Here is a 22047-nt window from a genome sequence, read left to right on the forward strand (position 1 = left end):
ATTCGGCAGGTACACCATGACTGCATTTACACTGCATGGTTAGTGGCTTAGTTCCAATTTTTTTCTCTCATGTGGCACAGATCGAATATGGCCTGTGTATGTGCAAGCAGGAATAAATCACATTGATTTCTATGTACCCAAATCAGATCCAGGCTTTGTTAATATGTGGAAATTTATCGGATGAATTGGATCTGTGTCCTCATTTCTACATTGTAAGCAGGTAGATTAGATTTTCACCAGTCATTGGGAGTCGCGCATCTTTAAACCTTAAATCTAAACCTTAAATCTCATACACGAGGACTAAAACAGCTTTTAAATTGTCATATAGCACAGGTATTTGCAACGCAATCTCATAGCAATTCGTAACTTTTATATTTAGTGGCTAATTCGTATGAATTCGTACGATCTAATTCGTACAATTTAGTACAATTTGCTCATCACCGATTGACGGTTGGGGTTAGGGATGGGTTTGGGTGCCACGCCTCCTTTTTAAAATCGTACGAATTAGCCACTAAACTGACAAAACGTAATATACTTGCGTTTCCTCGCGAGATCAGGCTGACATTGAAGCATGTTAATAAGAGCGAGAGAGCGCAATATCCGCCATGTAACCAATATAAACTGATATAAAACAACTGTATGCATCACCTGCATAAATCACTACATGGATATTACATTAAGATGTCTACGAACAGGGCCGAAGAGGGCCAAATGAGAACATTTCTGTCATAAACTTTAGTAAAACAACTTGTGAAAAAGAATTTTAAGACACGAAACCCTGCAAACAGATTAAATACAGTAACGGAGAAAAGGACGCTCTTATTATCCGCTGTTATTCAGCGCCCGCTCTTTTTTTCCTGGTCATTGCACCTTTGCCGTGTGCTGTGTAAATGCAGACAAACAGATACGAGTCACTTTAAAAAGATGATGTAAGCTGGTCATCAAAAAAATCAGATACGGTCACAAAATAGAAATTGACTTTCAAGATCTGCAGTGTAAATGCAGCCCAAGTCTTAAAATGCTTGTGAAACAACCTGATGCTTCAAAGATCAAAAGTTTGGTTATGTGACATGGGTGTTTTAAATCAAGCTTTGGAGCAATTCTTTGAAACCTCTGTGGTTCAGGATCTCAACACCATATCAAAATGTCAGTTTTTCATCAGCTGTCTCCAGAAAACATTTTCTAGTTTCAGTCTTGTACCTTTTTATTGTCTGGATTTACCTCTTTTGCCTGGGATCTTTGGATAATCCCTTTGCATGTTGATTTGGATAACTGTTACTCTTGCCTGCATTTTGGATTTTCCGTTTGCCTTTACTTGATGACCTGTCCTTGTCTCTTAGATTACACTTTACTCATTCATTTTCTTTTCGGCTTAGTCCCGGCTTAGTCCCTTTATCCACAGGGGAATGAACCGCCAACTTATCCAGCATATGTTTTACACAGCGGATGCCCTTCCAGCTGCAACCCATCACTAGTAAACATCCATACATCCTCAACTACGCACACATATTGGAAAATTTTACACCTATACCACATGTCTTTGGACTAATCTGGATTAATCTCACTGTAATCTTGAAATTAATCTAGATTAAAATGGCTGATTTGAATTCTGCCCAAGCATTCAGAATATGTGTGCTACCCAAATAATGACTAAAAGTACATCTTTGAGAGCGTGTTTCTTAAGCCAGGTGGCGTGTTAGACCAGGGGCTCTCCTCATCCTCCATAATGCATCACAAACTGCTTTAGAAACTGTTCTACTGTGATAACAGGAGATGAAAATAAATGAAGTTCAATAAGATGTACTTGTGTTTACAAACTGTTCATTCAGTTAAACATTAATGTTGAACTGTATGCCTACATAAGCTCCAAACAGTGATTTCATTCATTCATTCATTTTCTTGTCGAATGAACCGCCAACTTATCCACCAAGTTTTTACGCAGAGGATGCCCTTCCAGGATCAACCCATCTCTGGGAAACAGTGATTTTTGATTACCTTAATCTGACTGAAGTCATAACTGAACTCAACAGAAATGGAATTAAGACATGTGGAGTGTGCAGATATCAGTGGCATTATTGAAGTAAACAACGCGATCAAACTATTATCATCATGCAGGACTTTGCCATATTTTCTGACAAAATCCACACACACGACTGTCAGTAAAGGACTGCACACACACACGCATATCGTGAAATGCTGACGTTTTTTCTTTCCATTTGGCATGTGTTATTAAATTTCATAACACTCTCACCAGTCCTTACTCCTATTTGCGTCTAATACCCCAGTTTGTCGGGGCGAGGCAGTGGCGCAGTAGGTAGTGCTGTCGCCTCACAGCAAGAAGGTCGCTGGTTCGAGCCTCGGCTCAGTTGGCGTTTCTGTGTGGAGTTTGCATGTTCTCCCTGCCTTCGCGTGGGTTTCCTCCGGGTGCTCCGGTTTCCCCCACAGTCCAAAGACATGCGGTACAGGTGAATTGGGTAGGCTAAATTGTCCGTAGTGTATGTGTGTATGGATGTTTCCCAGGGATTGGTTGCGGCTGGAAGAGCATCCGCTGTGTAAAAACTTGCTGGATAAGTTGGCGGTTCATTCCGCTGTGGCGACCCCGGATTAATAAAGCGACTAAGCCGACAAGAAAATGAATGAATGAACCCCAGTTTGTCACGGGGGCATGGATGAAATGTTCATGAGTGAATGTGAAACTGCCGAACTGCAGTTAAAGTCACCCAAAATTACAGGAAACTCTTACATGAAAGCTCTTCACGCAAATGTTACACTTTCAAGAAGGAGACAAAGTCCGTTCTTGTAGCAACACATTTATTTCTGTTAAAACACAGAGGAAAACATCGTTTGATTAAGGAGCACGCTAGATGTGTCTGCAATGCAGCTAACCATACACTGACTACTGCTTTTTATGCTGTGGGCACCTAAGAGTTATAAACAATAACCTGTCCTATAGTGCAATTGTTTAGTAAATACCTGACACTGACATATTATTATTATTTAAATCACACTCAAAAAGGTTCCAAATCGAATCACAATTAACATCACAAAATAGACCTACATGTGTATTGTGATCACTTTCTTACAGCATAAAATAAGACATTAACAAATTAAACACATTTGTGCGTCACAACCTCCTTTAACTTGTATTATTACAAATGAATAAAACAATACCTATAAACAACCACAAAATACCTATTTGTCACATTTCTTCATAACTCTCATACATAACTGTTTAATGCTGTATCAATGCACTTTTTAACCTCTATGAAATGTAATCTTACTTAATGAACTATATTTTAACTGAATTTTAATGTCTTAATGTAAAATCTCACAAAATCAATATAAATGAAAACCCTTTACTGCTAAATCTAACTGAAATTGTTCTTAACCGTATTTTCTGAATGTCTTTTTCAATGTAATGGCTAACAGTTAATGCTAAACAAGGTCTAATCATGCTATTTTGTAATCACACACATGTTTAAACTTACTGCACATCACCATACACAACCCTCTTAATAAAGATCACGAAAAGTTTAAACATGGTGTCTCATAGTATCAGTTAATCGCATGTTTACATTAGTTTCTCTATGCTCACATTGAAATCTATTAGTTTTTAACACTTCCGCCATTTTGGCACCATTAAATCACGGTCAAACTCAACTAATCTAATATCTCAGGACATAAATGCATCTCCATATGAACAATATATGTTTCAGTGTACCATTACAGTAAATAATATTATCTTACCTGTTAAAACACAGAGGAAAACATCGTTTGATTAAGGAGCACGCTAGATGTGTCTGCAATGCAGCTAACCATACACTAACTACTGCTTCCTCGTGATTCAGCTACCGACACATAGGAAGGAACGTGGGCGCCCTCTCCTGGTGAACCCGAGTTTTACAGGGATAAATATCACACTATACTTCTGTAATACACATGCATTGTTATAGAAGACTACATTATTCCTGGATTAGATGAAATTAAATAGTTAAACAAAAAAAAGATGGGGGGTGACAGTTTCTATTACAGTTTCTTTTACTTAGGGCTACACAAACACCTTCATTATATTATTGTCTATTCAGGCAAATAACTAGATTACAGATGTCCATGTAAGCGTAGTCAGTAGTGTCTTTAAAGTAAGTGGAAGATCCAGAAGGGCGTCCTGCTGTTGTGATTCAGAAGGGCACTTTTTTGTCAGACGGCTCACCGGTTTGACTTTCATTCACCATCATTCATTTTAAAAAGCACCCGCTCCATTTTATTTGTATGTTTTACTTGGACTCATAAACTCTACAGGTGTCAGTCTGATAGTTCGATGTGGAGCTAACATTAATCAGATTCACTCTAGTGAACTGCATATATGTTAACACGTCTTGTTTGATGTGGTAATTTTACAATAGGAATACACACAAGTTCGAAGACTCGTTCTCGCCACCTACAGTGCAATTCAGCCAGGTATACATCCGATATCGGCCCACCACTAGTTTATATACTGTACCATTTACCAAACACCCAGACTGTGATAGTTTATCTAACAAAGTATGGCCTGGGTGGGAGTGGAATTTTCCATCCTTAAATTGTATCCCAGTCCAACCCTGAGCGTTTATAGCGTGCAACTGCACAGCCTGCAGCAATAACACTATACCTCAAATATCTTCAGAATGAGTACAATCATCCATAGTTCACACCTCTTCCCTCAGGCAGACGCAACTGATTTCTTTGGAATGCCCCTTAAGAAACACAAGTTTAGTCACGTATTAGACAAGCAAACTACTAGTATACTCATAATGAAAAAGCCTGATTGTGGACTTCTTGCGCATTTAAAGTTTACTACTGATATACTAACAGTACCAAATTTGGTCCTATTTTGTCCCAAGCAGTTTTCAAGTGGTAAGCACAAGTATACTACAGTACTAGTAGTACATGGCTGTTAGTGAACTTCATGTGCTAGTGTACTATATTAAGGCTGTTGCTGTACTACATGAAGGTATACGTAAGATTACTTATTATATTACTTAATTATTAACATATGACTTAATATATTGCTTAATTATTAACATTTTACTTAATACATTGCTTAATTATTAACATATGACTTAATATATTGCTTAATTATTAACATATGACTTAATATATTGCTTAATTATTAACATTTTACTTAATACATTGCTTAATTATTAACATATGACTTAATATATTGCTTAATTATTAACATATTGCTTAATATATTACTTAATTATTAACAACTGACTTAATACATTGCTTAATTATTAACATATTGCTTAATATATTACTTAATTATTAACAACTGACTTAATACATTGCTTAATTATTAACATATTGCTTAATATATTACTTAATTATTAACAACTGACTTAATACATTGCTTAATTATTAACATATTGCTTAATATATTAATTTATTATTAACAAATGACTTAATACATTGCTTAATTATTAACATATTGCTTAATATATTAATTTATTATTAACAAATGACTTAATACATTGCTTAATTATTAACATTTTACTTAATACATTGCTTAATTATTAACATATGACTTAATATATTGCTTAATTATTAACATATGACTTAATATATTGCTTAATTATTAACATATGACTTAATATATTGCTTAATTATTAACATATGACTTAATATATTGCTTAATTAATAACATATGACTTAATATATTGCTTAATTATTAACATATGACTTAATATATTGCTTAATTAATAACATATGACTTAATATATTGCTTAATTATTAACATATGACTTAATATATTGCTTAATTATTAACATATGACTTAATATATTGCTTAATTATTAACATATGACTTAATACATTGCTTAATTATTAACATATGACTTAATATATTGCTTAATTATTAACATATGACTTAATATATTGCTTAACTATTAACATATGACTTAATATATTACTTAATTATTAACATATGACTTAATATATTGCTTAATTATTAACATATGACTTAATATATTGCTTAATTATTAACATATGACTTATTATATTACTTAGTTATTAACATATTACTTAATATATTACTTAATATTACTGTTAGTGTGCTTAATGACAAGATACTTCTTTTTTGTAAGGTTTAGAACATCTTAGGCATAATAACACTTTTCCCCTCAGGCCTTACCTGTCTTAAGTTGTAGGCATATCAGTTGCTATTTTGTTTGGCTCATAACCAATGCAGTGCTGTTATTATCTGTTTGTTATCTGTAATTTTAAAAACCCACTAATGTAAATACATAATATTCCCACATATCTGCACACAGTTCTCATCTAGATTTATTTTTACACTTTTATTTATTTTTTTTCAGTTTTGCTAATTTAAATGTCTTTTCTCTCCTCTCATGTCTATTTTCAGAAGAACACAGCACATTCCTTGAGTGCTTTACATGAGTAAATCTGTTGAACATTTCTCATGCAGACTTCATTCAGGCTGTCTCTACACTGAAACATATTTGTTATTAACAGTTGCATGTGATTGGCAGAGGAAGTTGTATCTTTGCTTTTGAATTGCATTATAAGACTGTGATCTCAGCCCTGACAACTTTTAATAATGATAAAGTGATGAAGTAACACATTAATTTATCTGAAATTCTTTTTGAGTATATACAATAATAATATTGTTATTTAGAGTTATTTTTCTCTCCAAAACAGCACAATTTGTCAATTTGTATAATTGCAAATAATTTCCCCCAACAAATATTGCTTTCTTGATTCAACTGAAGTGAAAACATGAGTATTGTGTTAGTAAAAATGAATAAACATCTCTGAACACATTTCTATTATCATTAGCTTGGCTCAGGATTTTATTATTTATTTATTCGTTTTCCTTCAGCATAGTCTGTTATTTATCAGGGGTTGCCACAGTGAAATGAACCGACAATTATTCCAGCATGTGGTTCATGAAGCGGATACCCTTATAGCCACAACCCAGTACTGGGAAATGCCTATACAGGCTCACAATCACACACACTCATACAGTTCTGTTTACCCAATTCACCTATAAAGTGCATGTGTTTGGACTCTAGGTGCCCAGCTAGAACTCGAACCAGCGGCCTTCTTGCTGTGAGGCCAAAGTGTTAACCACGCAGCCACTGTGCCACCCCGATTTTATAATTGTTGACAAAGAATGAAGCAAAACAGATGAGAACTTGAATCTGGATTTACGTGTCTGATAATGTTGCTCTCGTCTGTGACTTCCTCAATGTTTGGTTGTGAATCAAATTCACAATACGTCATGAGTGTTTCTAATAAATGTTCTTGATGTTTTGTGGGTTCAGAAAGATCAGAGCAAGTTCATTTGAAATGTAATCTGAAAAATAACTCGTCTGACCTGTTTTGACAAACTGAATGTGATCAACAAACTCCACCCTGTCATTAAACTCACACACAAGAGACTGATTTCCTTCTCTCGTCTGTAGAGCTTTCACTTTGTCTCGGTCTAAAACTGAAGAACACCCTTTTCAAGAAGGATTTTGGAGAAATTTGTTTTAGTTTACAGAACTTTTTGATTTTTGTAGTGATTAAATTGTGAAATCATCGTCTAGAGTCAGAGTGAAGATTTGATTGCTTAAACTCTTGACAGCAGTGAAGATGGATTCAGCATCAGCAGAAGATCTTACATGTCCTGTGTGTCAAGAAAACTTCAAGGATCCTTTTGTTTTAACATGTAAACACAGATACTGTAAAGAGTGTCTTCGCTCATCCTGGAGAGACAAGAAAACAAAGAAGTGTCCTATGTGCCGAAGAAGATCCTCACAAGAGCTTCCTCCAGTTATGTGCATTTTACATAAAGTGGAAGCCCAGCTCTTCTGTGTGGAGGACAAACAGTATGTGTGTTTAGCGTGTGTTAACTCTGAAGAACACACCAATCACACATTCAGATCCATCAGAGGATTCATTTCATCATATAAGGTAAGTCAGACATCTTGTTTCATATTTAATGAACTATCAATAGTAATAAACACAGATATTATAACATGTACGCATCCAACATTTCTGTCATTTTGTCCAGCTAAATATCAAATATGTAAGGAATAATCATGGCTAGACTAGACTATTCAAATGCACAATATGGAGGCAAAGAAACACAGACTTTAGTTAGCTTCAGTTCACAGTGAGCCGTCTACCAAGCTAGAAGGGAAGTAGGGAATGTTCTCTCAACTTTGGCAAACATTAACAAAAAAAAACATTTTAATGTAATATCAAATGAACATTCAAAAAAAAAAAAAAAACAATTAATTCCCAAAACAATGTACAAGAACATTCTAGCAGTGTTTTGAAAATGTTGGTAAGGGACCAGATTAAACAATGTTCTCTTAGAAAACATTTTCACAATGTTTCATAAAAGCAAAGTAAGAACATTCCCACAGTCACATTAGAGAAATGTTTTATAAACATCATTGAGATGTGAGATGTGGAATGTTCTTTGAAGAATGTTCTAGCAATAAGACGTTTGAACAAAGCTAGCTACATTTTATCTGCAACATTTTAAGATTATTGAAATGGCACCAGATTAAACAATGTTCTCTTAGAAAAGGTTTTCACAATGTTTCATAAAAACCAAAGTAAGAACATTCTCACAGTCACAGTAGAGAAATGTTTTAAGAACATCATTTATTTTCAATAACAAGACAGAAAGACAAAAAATTTTTAACCTGTACTTATTAAAATATATAAAATGTTATGTTCAAAAACTTATTGCAGACACATAAGTAAAACCTATGTTAAAGAATTAAAGTGACAATTGATTAGTATTTCATACAATTAGTAAAATTGTAATTGTAATATGTGTCAGCAAATTATTCTGGTTTTAAATAAACCTGATTTTTTAAAGTTGTTTTCTTTTTTAGTTTTATGTGTTACACACGTTATACAATGAGCACAAGAATTTAAGAAAATGCAGTGCTTTAAACTTTCTCGTTCACATTGCTACAGTAAAATGAAACATTTTAAATGGTTATAGAGAGTGTTTTGTGTCTGTCATATCGCTACTGTACATTTTGGAAACAAAAAAGAAAACAAACAATGTTATTAACAAACATGTAGAATACAGAATACTGTCGTGACTTTATGGGAGGCTTTCTGGCAACTAGAACAAAATACCTGCTGAAAATGTTAGAGTATTATATTTTAACAATGGTACCATTAAACAGGATTAGAATATTTTAGAGAACATTAACCTGTCTTTTGTGAGGATGGTCGGGCAAGTAAAATAAAGCAATACCTTGAAATGTTATAATTAGGTTATAGTATAATGTTTCAACAATGTTACCAGGTTTAGAGTGTTTTAGAGAATGTTTACCTATCTTTTAAGAGAATGTCCTGGGAAGAGAAATAAAACAATATGTTAAAACGTTAAGAGTATAATGTTGTAGCAATGTTACTTTAAACGTATTTAGAATGTATTTAGAGAATGTTTTCTTACTATTAAAGAGAACATTCTCTGAAATTAAAGAAAATGATACCCACTAATAACGTTATAAGAATGTTGGAATATAATGTTCTAAAATTATTACCAGCGAATGTGGTTACAATGTGTTAGAAAATGTTTTCCTATCTTTTAAGAGAATGTTCTGGGAGCTAAAATAAAACTACTTGCCGAAAACAGTACTGCAACATTGCTTGGTAATATTCTCAGATCATGTAGAGAACTAAATATTTCTAGCTTTGTAGACTATCTTGTGTAAATGTCTGTCAGTTAAAGCTGTCACTGATGTTTGCAATACTTGGGGAATTGGGGAAACGATGGCTTTGTTTATGGTGTTGTGGCTCTAACATTGTTTTGTATTAAGTTCAAACACACAAACAATAAAACGTGTGTTTATGTATAAAATTGGTGTGTTTTTTACCTCTTTTAGTTGAGAAATCTTTTTAATAAACTTGTGTTCATCATTCCTGAAGGAGACAAAAGAGAGAAGTTCATCAGAGTCAGAGGAGATCTGCGGTTTACATGATGAGAAACTCCAGCTCTTCTGTCAGGAGGATAAACAGCCTGTGTGTGTAGAGTGTGTTTATGCTGAAACACACACCAGTCACACATTTAAATCCATCAGTGAAGCTGCTTCAACATATAAGGCAAGTCATTTCTTTTATTTCATGTTTAAATGCCTATAAATGGTAATAAACTGATATTATACTATTTATGCATTCTATATTGTCATTTTGTATAACTTAAAATAACATTTGTTATCAAATACAAGGAAACATCAAATAAATATAAATTATCTTGTGTAAAGGACTTTTATTTGACAGAACATATATATTAAAAATGCAAAGTGTGGAGGCAAAGAAACTGACATGGAGTCTTCAGATCACAGCTAGCCGTACACTGTAAAACCTCTAAGAGTCAATAGAGCTTGATCAGTCCATTTGAGGAAACCTCGAACCATTTAAGTTTGAAAAATAACATTTATGAGTTCAGTAAAGCTACTCCATTTGTGTTGAAGTTAAATTAACTGAGTGATTTAGTGTTGATTGAGCAGAATCACTGAAGAGCTTTAACGGCGAAAAATTCTGCTTTGCGCCGTGGCGCATGGTCTAAAAGGGTTGAGTTTATTTTCTTAATGAGTTATAGGTGTGTTTTGAGAATAAACCAATTAGAGTCTCATCTCCCATTCCCGTTAAGAGCCAGCTGCGTCACGCCAAGAGCGCATTTGCTATTTACATGACGTAAAGTGTAAGTGAAAAACTGAGCATTTCACTAGCAAGAAAACAGTTAAACAGAGCATCTGCAGCGAGAGAATGAGAGATAAATTATCTACTTTCACTTTTGCTCTCGTGGATAGGAAGACGTGTTGTACGCACAGACATCAATTAGCCTTTAAATAATTAATTTGTTTGTTAAGCGCAAATTTTTGTTTCAAAACTATTTCTAAATTCAGTTCTAATTTCCAGCAAACGAATAAATGAACAATAATAAAAAAATGTGCTCAAAAACCTGAGTTATATCCTAAAACACATGCTGTGCCCCATATGGTCTAAAACCTGACAGGTGGGCAAAACTAAGCTTGTTTTTAATAAAACAAATATAAATATGGATATAATAAATAATACTGCTAATAATAATAACATTATACAAAAGCAAGTTGTTATGAATAAACTAAAAAAGCCCCCCGAGATGAAGAAGGCATGAAGGCAGTGGTTTTTATATTTATGTAGGCTAGATAATAATATGTTTTGTAATATTTTAATCCTTTATATCCTATATACAGTATATCCCTAATATATCCTATATGTATCTTTAATATTTTATTTTAAAAGATATTTGCGAATTGCTCTACATCTTGTGTGTATTAAGCAGTGTGCAAGCGAGGCGCACAATTTACGCACTCTGCAATGGACAATAGACCGGCTTTGTTCTGGTCTAAAGAACAGACTATTACAGTTTCTCAAAATAGCAACGCGCCAAAACAAGCTTGCTTTTTTAGATTAGAACGCCTATAAGCGCACATATGAGCACAAATGCATTTGCTATTTAAACAGTGTGGCGCAATGCCTCAAAACGACAACAAACAACAGTTGCGTCGCACATTGCGCTGGGTGTATGATAGAGCCCAGAATCTCTCAAAATCTCATCAGAGAACCAATAAACAACTCAAAAACAGCATCAGTAGCTTCATTTATTACTTATCTGCCTGACTTTTTCTCTGTCAGACTTCTACAAAACACTGTAGCACTGCTGCATGAAACATATTACTATTGTTGAGACACATCTGCTGATTCTTGATGCTTGTGTGTTTAAAGTGGTTCTGACGTTCATTTTGTTTTCAAACATTGCCTGGTTTGATTCTGAACAACCACAAGATCATTATGATTATTGATATTATCAGTAAAGTGAAAGCATGATCACAATACCAATAGAATCTGAAGTCAGTCTAGATCAGGGATCACCAACCTTGTTCCTGAAGGGCCGGAGTCCTGCAGAGTTCAACCTCAATCCTAATTAAGGTCTTACTAAGGTAAGTTTGAAACTTCCAGGCAGGTGTGTTGTGGCAAGTTGATGCTAAACTCTGCAGGGACATCAGCCCACAGGACCAAAACTGGTGACCCCTGCACTACTGAAGTCAGTCTACTAGTTTAATGTTTCTTTTTAACACCATCTGTCTGCTTTTCGCAATAGGTGTTTTATCTTTTCTTTTCAATTCCAGGAGAAGCTCAAAACAAAAATGAAGACATTAGAAGAGAATCGCAAACACAAAGAAAACATTAAAGGAGAGTTTGAGGAATCAGCTAAACACATCAAGGTGAGTACACTGAAAAAAATGATTTAGCCCTCTATTAAATTAAACATAATTCAATTTAGTTTATTTTAAACAATTTAATTTAGTTGTTGATTTTATTAAATTATTTTTAATCGGTTTTAAGTGAATTAGATGTGTTTTAAACCAATCTAAATTAATTAATTAAAGTCTATTAGAAAAAATTATGTTAGCTTTGTGCGCATGCGCATTATGTTCCGTTGCCTCGGCGCCAAAGCCCAAAGGAAGTTTTACAGAATCCAGTCAGATTGAAGCAAGACGCCAGAGCCGGAGTTTTGTACATCCATTTGCACAGTAAGTCACATTTTATATTGTACCAGACTGTTTATTACATAAAAAACTTTGTGGGTAACATAGACGCATAAAATGGTCTTTCGTTCGGACTGTCTATTTTGGTCGTTTTTAAATTTCACGGCGACCAGCCGTCGAGCGCGCTCGCAAGTTAAGCTAACAGTTAACGTTACACACGGTTTGACAAATCTCGCTTTTATGTCGCAGAATATATTAAAGATTCTTTTTAGCAAGAATGTAGTTATGTAGACTTGATATATAATATTTTTAATGAAGTGAATGGCTATTTTCAAGAGAATAAGCATTTTCTTTGGTGTGACGACAGTGTCCGTGATCCGCCATTCCAAACGAAAAAAGCTTCGTTGCTAACGTTAGCTCAGTCCTTTGTGAATTTACCGTGGCTTTTACTATGGTTAACATTAAACATGCGTTTAGATAGTTGTGAACGGACAGTACCATACTGATTTTGTTATAGAACGATTTGGTCTGGCGTTAGGGCACTACTGACTGTCTTAGGAGGTTGTCGAATGTGTGCCCATACTGGCGTAACATTAACTTTTAACGTAAAGGGCGTCCATTTATACAGTTCTTTATTTTTTTTTTACGTGAGATGCTGTAATTATGTCTTTGGGTTATAATGCTCTTAATGGGCTAACTTATATTCACAGCAAGTGTTAATCAGCCACCGATAAACGTCCAGCGCAAGGTTAACTTAATGTGACTTTTTCCATATTCATAAAGTGCCTTTTACATCAACGATAATGTAATTTAACAAAAATAATATTCTTTAAATAAGCTGAAGCAATCCTTTAGTTGTTCAAACGTAAAACACATGCAGACGAGTGCTAAAACTTCATGGAAAATATTGTGGTTAAAATAAATTGACATATTTTTATTATTTTATTATTGACCCACTTTATATCGTATCAATCAGGCAGTGACGATTATCTTAATCATATTAATCACGTTCAGCAATTTGTTCAATAAGTAATTTATCTTAATGTTTCCTAATATAATTAATCGGTAAACAATATGTTGATTAAGAAGTTGGTTGTGTTGTTACTTGTGCTGAATTTTGAACCTAAATGATAATCATGTGCTTCCTTTCATTTGAGGTACTGTACAACAAGTTTCCTTTGCTGAGTTCCTTGGTCAGGGGTTAAACACATTTTCTGTCCAGTACTGCAGTTGGAATTTTCCATCAACATTTTTATGGTAAGTAACTGCAAAACATTTATTACTACACATTACAGTAAATAGTTTCTTAACTGAATATGTTGCTCTGAAAAATCTAAATAGTCCCAAAAAAGGAAATTTACTCACTATTCACTCACCATGTTTCCATGGTTCCAAACCTTTGAGTTTCTTTTATCTGTTGAACACAAGACAAAATATTTTGAAGAGTGTTAGAAACCAGTAATCATTGACATTCATAGTAGGAAAAACATATTATGGAAGTCAATGGTTACCGGTTTTCATCATTTTTCAAATGATCTTATGTTGTGTTTATCAGAACAAAGAAACTCAAACAGGTTTGTGACAAGTGAAGAATAACTAAATGTTATTGTTGCTTCCCTAGTTTTCACAGTACTAGGGTGCAGTAAGAGCACAAACACAGAGTTCAACTTTGATTCAACTCCGTGATTCTCTCAAGAGAGCCGACCAAAATGTTTGACCTGCCATAAAATGATTCGACTATCTGCCGACCAAGAGAGGTTATTCACCTTTTTTTTCCTCCTGTACATTGCATCAACACAGCACAGCAAATATCAAAGTTGAAATTTAATTTGCTTCAAAGAAGAGTCGCATCAGAATTTGGCTCAAAATTGCACAATGCACATTCGGCCTTAAGCCTGGTTTGTACTTCTGCGTTGAGTGATTGGCGTGACCTACGGCGCCTGCCCTGCGTGCAGCTGAGCACTTATACTTGTGCGCGCTGTTTGTGTTGTTCTACAATAACACTTACAAAAGCAGTAGGTTTATATGTTCTCTCTGTATGGAGTTTCTTCGCTTGGGTTTTGTTTTTTCTGAACACTACCTTAATGAACAAGAAGATAAAACTCGCTCATTCTGAGGCGGGAGCCGGCAGTCATGCAACAACTTTAATCATAAGGTAAACACAAAGCAACAGTTTCCACCTGGAGCTATTTCATGGGACTCTACACTTGTAAACACTCGCTCCAATGGGTTGGCGTGGCTCTCAACCCCGCCCACACACGTAAGCGCTACCAAGCCCACTAATAGAGCGTGCGCTACGTGTTGTTGCGATGTGTAGTTACATTTTTGGAGAGATGCGCCACGGCAAGGGCTATTCGACTGCGCGCAGGCTGCGCCGCACCATACACGTGCATTTGATGTAAAGGCTGATTTATACTTCTGCATGTCTTTATCTTGGCTGAACATGGTAAATTACAAGGTAGTCAAAAAAAGAAATCACTTTAAATGTAGTGTAACTAAACAAACTATTCACAAGTAAACAGTCAGTTGATTAAATAAATTTGAGTATCATTATAAATGTAATATACATGTAAGGGACAATCGTCAGATTTAGGTGTGTTAAAGGATAAGTGCACAACATCGAGGCAAAGTTTAATGTTTAGATTATTACTGCAAGTTGAAATTTAATATAGTTTTAATTTCTAAATATAACATTTTAAAAATAAATATATAGGCTATGTTCTGAATAATGCTCATGTCTATGCTTATCATGCCACAAACATACTTATATTCTATGTATTGACGATGCAGTCAATGCATGCACTGAAAAAAATATGCTTATAGGCTACCTTTACCTGCAGGTTTCGCTAGCTGGGCAAAACTTAGATAGGCTATTAATAATGGATATACATTAAATATGTATAATTTTATTTGTGAAAGCAAGAGAGAAACTTGTGGGAGTGCTGTAATAAAGGAGTCTCAAATGACTAACAGTTGTACATTACGGTAACGTGTTTTATTCCGGACATGGCATATGACATAAATAATCGATAACATTTGAGCTGGTTTCAGTTATTAATTCTTTTTATTTTTAAAAATATATTTATTTAACAGGTGGCGCAGTGGGAAGTGCTCTCACCTCACAGCAAGAAGATCGCTAGTTCGATTCTCGACTGGATCTGTTGGCATTTCTGTGTGGAGTCTGCATGTTCTCCCAGCGTTCGCATGGGTTTCCTCCGGGTGCTCCGGTTTCCCCCACAAGTCCAAAGACATGCGGTATAGGGGAATTGGGTAAGTTAAATTGTCGTAGTGTATGTGTGTAAATGAAAGTGTATGGATGTTTCCCAGTGATGGTTTGCAGCTGGAAGGGCATCCGCTGTGTAAAACATGCTGGATAAGTTGGCGGTTCATTTCGCTGTGGCGACCCCAGATTAATAAAGGGATTAAGCCGAGAAGAAAATAAATTACTATTTATTTAACTTAATGTTAATATAACACTACTGATGATTTTTAGCTGAATCTATGGTACATGGTGATTCAAATAATGGCAGCGAATGAGGATGGGTTTTTCAGTTTAAGAATAAAGTCCAAATCTAAAGCCATGGCTCCTGATGAAGGTCCTGTAAAGTGAAACGATTGGTCTGTGTAAGAAATTTAACATTATTTGCAATATTAGCATTAATCCACAGCCTGGTCAAACAGATGGTTTTTGGGTTGTGAGACGTAGTTTAGACGAAGTTGTCGGCGATTCTTCCTATTGTAAAGTCATGCAATGTTCAAGTCCCTGTCGCCGATCCATCTTGCAGTGAAAATAAAGCAGCAACGACTACTTTCAAAATCATGCAGTCTGAACTCGGCATTAGTTAATGCTTAAACTTAGAGACCTGGATATCGACACGTCTCTCTGCAACTGGATTATGTACTTTCTGACTAAAAGACCTCAGAATGTTAGATCAGGCCACATCTGCTCCACCATCTTCACACTTAACCCTGGTGTACCACAGGGCTGTGTGCTGAGCCTCTTCCTCTACTTCTTTTTTACTATCAACTGTAGGCCTGTGAATAGATCCAACATCATCAAATTTGCAGATGACACCACAGTGATTGGTCTAATCAGCAATAATGATGAGACGGCCTACAGGGAGGAGATACATCATCTGTCCACTTGGCCACTACCAAGCCGACCAATCACAGAGCTTGCGCTACGCGTCGTTTCGATGTGTAGTTACATTTTTTGAGAGGTACACGTCAGCGACGCCGACGGCCACGGCGAAGGGCTATGCATCAGCGCCGTAGCATTGGCGTGCGTTTGACGCAGAAGTATAAATCAGCCTTAAGGAACAGCACTTTCCTCAGAGCTGTACCTTTTTTAACTCTATCCCCCACTAATTATTTTGCCCTCCTAATACACCCCCACTGTCCTCATAACTTGTACTCCTCATTATCATTGCACTATTTAACATTTGCACATTTAAAAATTACACATTCATTGCACTACATTAGACTGATTCATTCATTTGAACTATACATATACTGTACACTTGTAATTGTTTATCTATCTGTACACTTCTGATTATTAATAGCAACCTGTACATATAATAATTTATTTTAAATCTCTGTTCATAGCTAATACAACCTGTATATAATGTTGATAGTACATCCATCTGTAAATATCACTAAAGTTTTTCTATATCTGCACTTTATAAACTGATTTTCATTGCATTGTACTTGTACATGTGTAATGACAATAAAGTTTAATCTAATCTAATACATTTCTTAACGTTTTCCAATTTGTCATTTATGTATTTAACTAATCAAATTTGTATTATTTACAGACAACCGATGTCCATGTCAAAAGAGCGTCTATTCTTTAAGCTCTCTTTACTTACCTTGGTGAGGATGAGGCATGCCTGGTGAAAGAATACATGGTGAGTGCATCATAGTACTAGTGCTTGCACCTGGGCTATAAGAAAGAACTGAGGGTGGGGTTACAGTGGCCAATGAGACAAACAAACTTTTTTGAGTGCCATATTTGAATTAATAGGTGAACCTAATGTTGAATACATTATGGTCTATTCAAATCACATTGCGCTGCACAAACACTTGCTAGATTCGTGCAAGTAAGTTGCATACTAATTCAATGCAAAAGTATGAATAGAACAATGAACAAAATATTTTAATATCTCAAAAACAAAATTAATAATTTTAAAGAATTTGAAAATAGTGTTTTCACTGTATGTCAATGGCTTTTTTCTTTTTTCAAATGCTTTCTATTTCCATATATTTGTACATGAAGTTAAAAAAAATGCCATTGGTCACTACACGCGTAAGAGCAACCTATTATCTTTTGCCTCAAACTCTTGCATTGTAATGGTAATACACACTGTTATTGAACCGTGAGAAAACTATCAGCTTGTTGAGTGTGACATCACATCGCTTGACTATATCAAATAGTATTGGGAGACTCAACAAATGGTAATAATAAACATTTACAAAGCGATGTAATACTTTTTGAAAATCGCAATATATGTGCCTAATATTAGTATGCCTAAAAATACTAAATGATTAAAAGTTGCATATGTTTCTTAATCCTTTGACGTTCTCAGCATTGAGTTCAGATCTGTGTTTGACCCCAGAGATATTCATTGTTTAGCCCAGGGGTGTCCAAGCTTGGTCCTGGAGGGCCTGTGTCCTGCTAAGTTTAGTTCCAATTCCAATTAGACACACCTATGCTAGCTAATCAAGCTCTTACCTGGTGATCTAGAAACTATCTTGCCTCAACACGCCTGCAAGGATGAGCTAAAATCGGCAGAACACTGGCCCTCCAAGAAGGAGTTTGGACACCCCTGTTTTAGTCTTTCTAAACAGTATTATTATTTCTAAATTACAAACAAATAGTCACAGAATTACAAGTAAACCACTTTTTTCCAAAAAAGAGAAAATTTATGTTTATGTTAAGATTAAAATTACTGTTTAAAAGCAACTTGACTTGAATTACATTTTTAGGTCAATGGGTGGCCGTACTAACAATCAAAAATGTATTGCTGAATAATTCTTCAAAAATGTTTAATCTAATAATGAAACATGACGTTTTTTTAAAGTATGAATTCAAGTTTTAAATTTGTATATTTACTTATAAATTTAAAATATACTTAATATATTTGAATTATTTTGGTTTAATTAATGACACGTAAAAATACTAATTAAATAAATATACATGTCTATTAATTTGTCCAATTAAATTTGTTTTATTATTGTACTTTTTTTTTTATTATTTGCAGAGGTCCTGTGGGTCTTTGAAAAGTCTTAAGTATTAAATTAGATGTTTACAATTTAAGGTCATAAAAAGTCTTAAATTTTGCATCAAGGTGTGACATTTCTACTGAATTTCATTCGCTGATGTTTATTTTACTTGTGCATAATTATTCTTAAGCCTTGTGTGCTGTTGAGGATATTAATTTTGCGACAGATTTCTTTGTTTGAGCTCATGAAATGATTTTTGGTGACATGTTATTTTTACTCATATTTTGGGAAAATGCTTTTAAATTTTTAAAAACCTCAACAATACACTCTGGGCAAATGTATTACTCTTTTGTTATGTTTGTGGCTGATTTTGCCTCATTGACTTCCATTATAACAATATTCTTTAATTGCAAGGTCATGACAGTATATTGAATATTTTCGATCTCTATTGGTTTTTCTTGTTAGGAAAAGGTAAAATTTGTCATTTTTATAGTTGATCATCAGTTGCAGAGCAAAACATTGCAAAGGTTTGTGGTTTTTATATAGAGTTATACGGAGTATTGTGTGTGTGTGTGTGTGTGTGTGTGTGTGTGTGTGTGTGTGTAAGTGCGTGTGTGCGTGCGTGCGTGCGTGAGACTTTTGCACACATTGTTTTGAAAGTTGCTTATTTACATTTTTTCAGACATATAGTAAACATAGTAAGTGTATTTATGCACACATACACACACACACACTATCATTTACTGTTTATACTCCAAAGAACTCCATATAAAAGCCAGAAACTTTTTTGGACAGGACTATCTAAATGGTTATGCTGTCAACTGATCATCAACAGTAAAAATGACAAAATATACATCTACCGAAAAGGGAAGAAAACCATCAACAATGCGTGATTACATGCTGTCATGGATTTGCATCCAAAAAATGTTATAATGGAAGTCAATGGGGCAAAAAAAACAGCAACTAACATAAGGAAAGGGTAGTAAATTTAAATAATACAGAAGGGTTAAGGTGAACAATTATGACCAGGTATATTGATATACAGTGGGTCTGATCAGAAGGTATTTCCACATTCAAGTGGCCAAATCTGTGGTTTTCAAGCCTTAAACCTTGGGTAATATTATTTAAATAATAATGCAATAATGTTTCCTTGACATTATATTTAGTTTTCAACATATTACTGTATTGTTTGCCTTTCAATTATTTTTTCCAAAATTCTTTTTAGTTAGTCTTAAAAGATCTTAAATTTACCTTGATAAAACCTGAATAAACCCTGTAAATAATTGTGAAGAAGTCGTACTTGCAGATCATGCTCAAATATATGTTCGCCGATATGCAATCATAAATGATTGTTATAATATTTCACAGGTATCAATGTGGGTGTGGGGAGGGCCGTTAAGGTTTTGGTTTTATTTACATTTGATTTCTTCTGACTTTTTACAAAATATGTTTCAAAAACAATGTCTAATAATGGTTTCTTTTTATTTAAATATAGAGCAACCAAAAAGAAGAATTTTTGAAGGACCTGACAAACACCACCATGGCCATATGTGTCATCAAAAAGGAAAGAGGAGATTATGAGGACATTGGCATCGTTGTGGATGGAACAGTGATTATTGAACAGATAAAATCTGTTGCACAAGCCTGTGCACTGATGTTGGGGGCAATTTATGTGCTTGATTTGGCCTACCCAAAAGAACTCAAATACTATTTGGAGTTTGCCCAAAAAGTACTTGTGCAAATGAACTCTGACAAGCTCTCCTCAAAGGTTCTCATACTGGAAAACAGTGTGATACTGTAATTTTAAGCATTGAAGTGTTGATAAATGCTCAACAACCAAATGTATATCATATACAAATTGCAGTTTAGTGTAGGAATTGTTTAATAAGTGAATTCAGTTTTCTTTGTGTGCAAAATTAATTAGCTGTAGGAACTTGTTTTAAATGGTGTGTGTGTGTGTGTGTGTGTGTGTGTGTGTGTGTGTGTGTGTGTGTGTGTGTGTGTGTGTGTGTGTGTGTGTGCGCGTGTGTGTGCGTGTGTGTGCGTGCGTGCGTGCGTGTGTGTGTGTGTGTGTGAGAGAGAGAGAGAGAGAGCATGTGCATTCTATAAACTTTGTATTTATTCCATTTCATACAACTTGTACTTGCTCAATATGTTGAGTTAATTTTTTAAGTTAATTAGTTGATTATTTTGTGTATTGGGGTGTGTGTATCATAAGTATTGCAGTTTGCTCTAAGACTTCATATAGTTTTCTTTTATGTGTTGGTTTAAATTAAATGTGCTGTACAAACTGTTTATTGTTTTATGGTGTGCTGCTAAAGCATTTATAGGCAGTGATTTATGTTTTGTTAAAAAATGCATCTTAAAAAGTCATTAAAATGAATTCAAAACAAATGTGGTCAAATGTCATTTCAAAGTGTATTTGCAAGCAGTTTAATGTTCATTTTAGACATCAAAAATAAATAGATGTAAGTAGGAATTACATATATAAATTATAGTGAACTAAATGAATTTCATTGCATAAATGTAACTAAATAAAATTGATTAAATCCAACTTATTTTGATTGTTTAAATCCAACACATATAAATTGAGTAAATCCAACCTAATTTGATTGTTTAAATCCAACACATATAAATTGAGTAAATCCAACCTAATTTGATTGTTTAAATCCAACACATATAAATTGAGTAAATCCAACCTAATTTGATTGTTTAAATCCAACACATATAAATTGAGTAAATCCAACTAAAATTGTTTGCTTAGACTTAACTCAATTCAATTATTTGCAACAGCTTGCCTTAAAAAAATTAAGTAAATCCAATGAATCATTTTTTTCAGTGTATTCTGAACAATTCATTGCATGTTGATGTTAAGTACAGAATACAGTACATCCAGAACGTTCTTAGCAGAGAATAAAGACCAACAGGCATATCGGTACCCCGACACGAAGCCGAGCATTGATATATATGTCTAAAGGGCTTTATTCTGTGAAAAACAACCATCCTGGAGGTACTTATTAGCTTATAGCTTATTACACAGCTACTTGACACAAAAATTAGACAACACATTGTTCTGAGCTGTAATAGTTTATTATTATTAAATTAAACACAAAACTGACAGAAACTAAAACAGCTGATAGAGTATACCTGCGCATTACTCGCACACTAGATGGCGCCAAACTGTCATAAATGTAAAGCTGACAGAAATAAAATCCAAATCAAATCACTTTTATTGTAACATCATTAGCAGCACGTGTGTTATAATGAGTGAAAA

The 22047-nt window shown here is 34.4% G+C and overlaps 2 protein-coding genes across 4 annotated transcripts in view; both read left to right on the top strand.

Moving 5' to 3' along the window:
* Positions 1-22047, top strand: part of LOC141381111 (zinc-binding protein A33-like) — a 397850-nt gene that overhangs the window by 18029 nt on the left and 357774 nt on the right. The window lies entirely within an intron of this gene.
* Positions 7432-22047, top strand: part of LOC558300 (E3 ubiquitin-protein ligase TRIM39) — a 30687-nt gene continuing 16071 nt past the window's right edge. For 2 of the 3 annotated variants that reach the window (XR_012400730.1, XM_073943938.1), the window contains exons 1-3: positions 7432-7956; positions 9946-10119; positions 12192-12287. Coding sequence is in view for 2 of the 3 variants with exons in the window: in XM_073943938.1 (XP_073800039.1) it covers positions 7636-7956; positions 9946-10119; positions 12192-12287 (591 nt within the window). In the remaining variant the exon portion in view is untranslated. Of the gene's footprint in view, positions 7957-9945; positions 10120-12191; positions 12288-12475; positions 12597-13708; positions 13809-15644; positions 15822-17365; positions 17459-20268; positions 21168-22047 lie in introns of those variants that run through there. The other variant, XM_073943939.1, reaches the window with a different exon arrangement.

Source organism: Danio rerio, chromosome 3, assembly GCF_049306965.1.
Source record: "Danio rerio strain Tuebingen ecotype United States chromosome 3, GRCz12tu, whole genome shotgun sequence".
Classification (NCBI taxonomy): domain Eukaryota; kingdom Metazoa; phylum Chordata; class Actinopteri; order Cypriniformes; family Danionidae; genus Danio; species Danio rerio.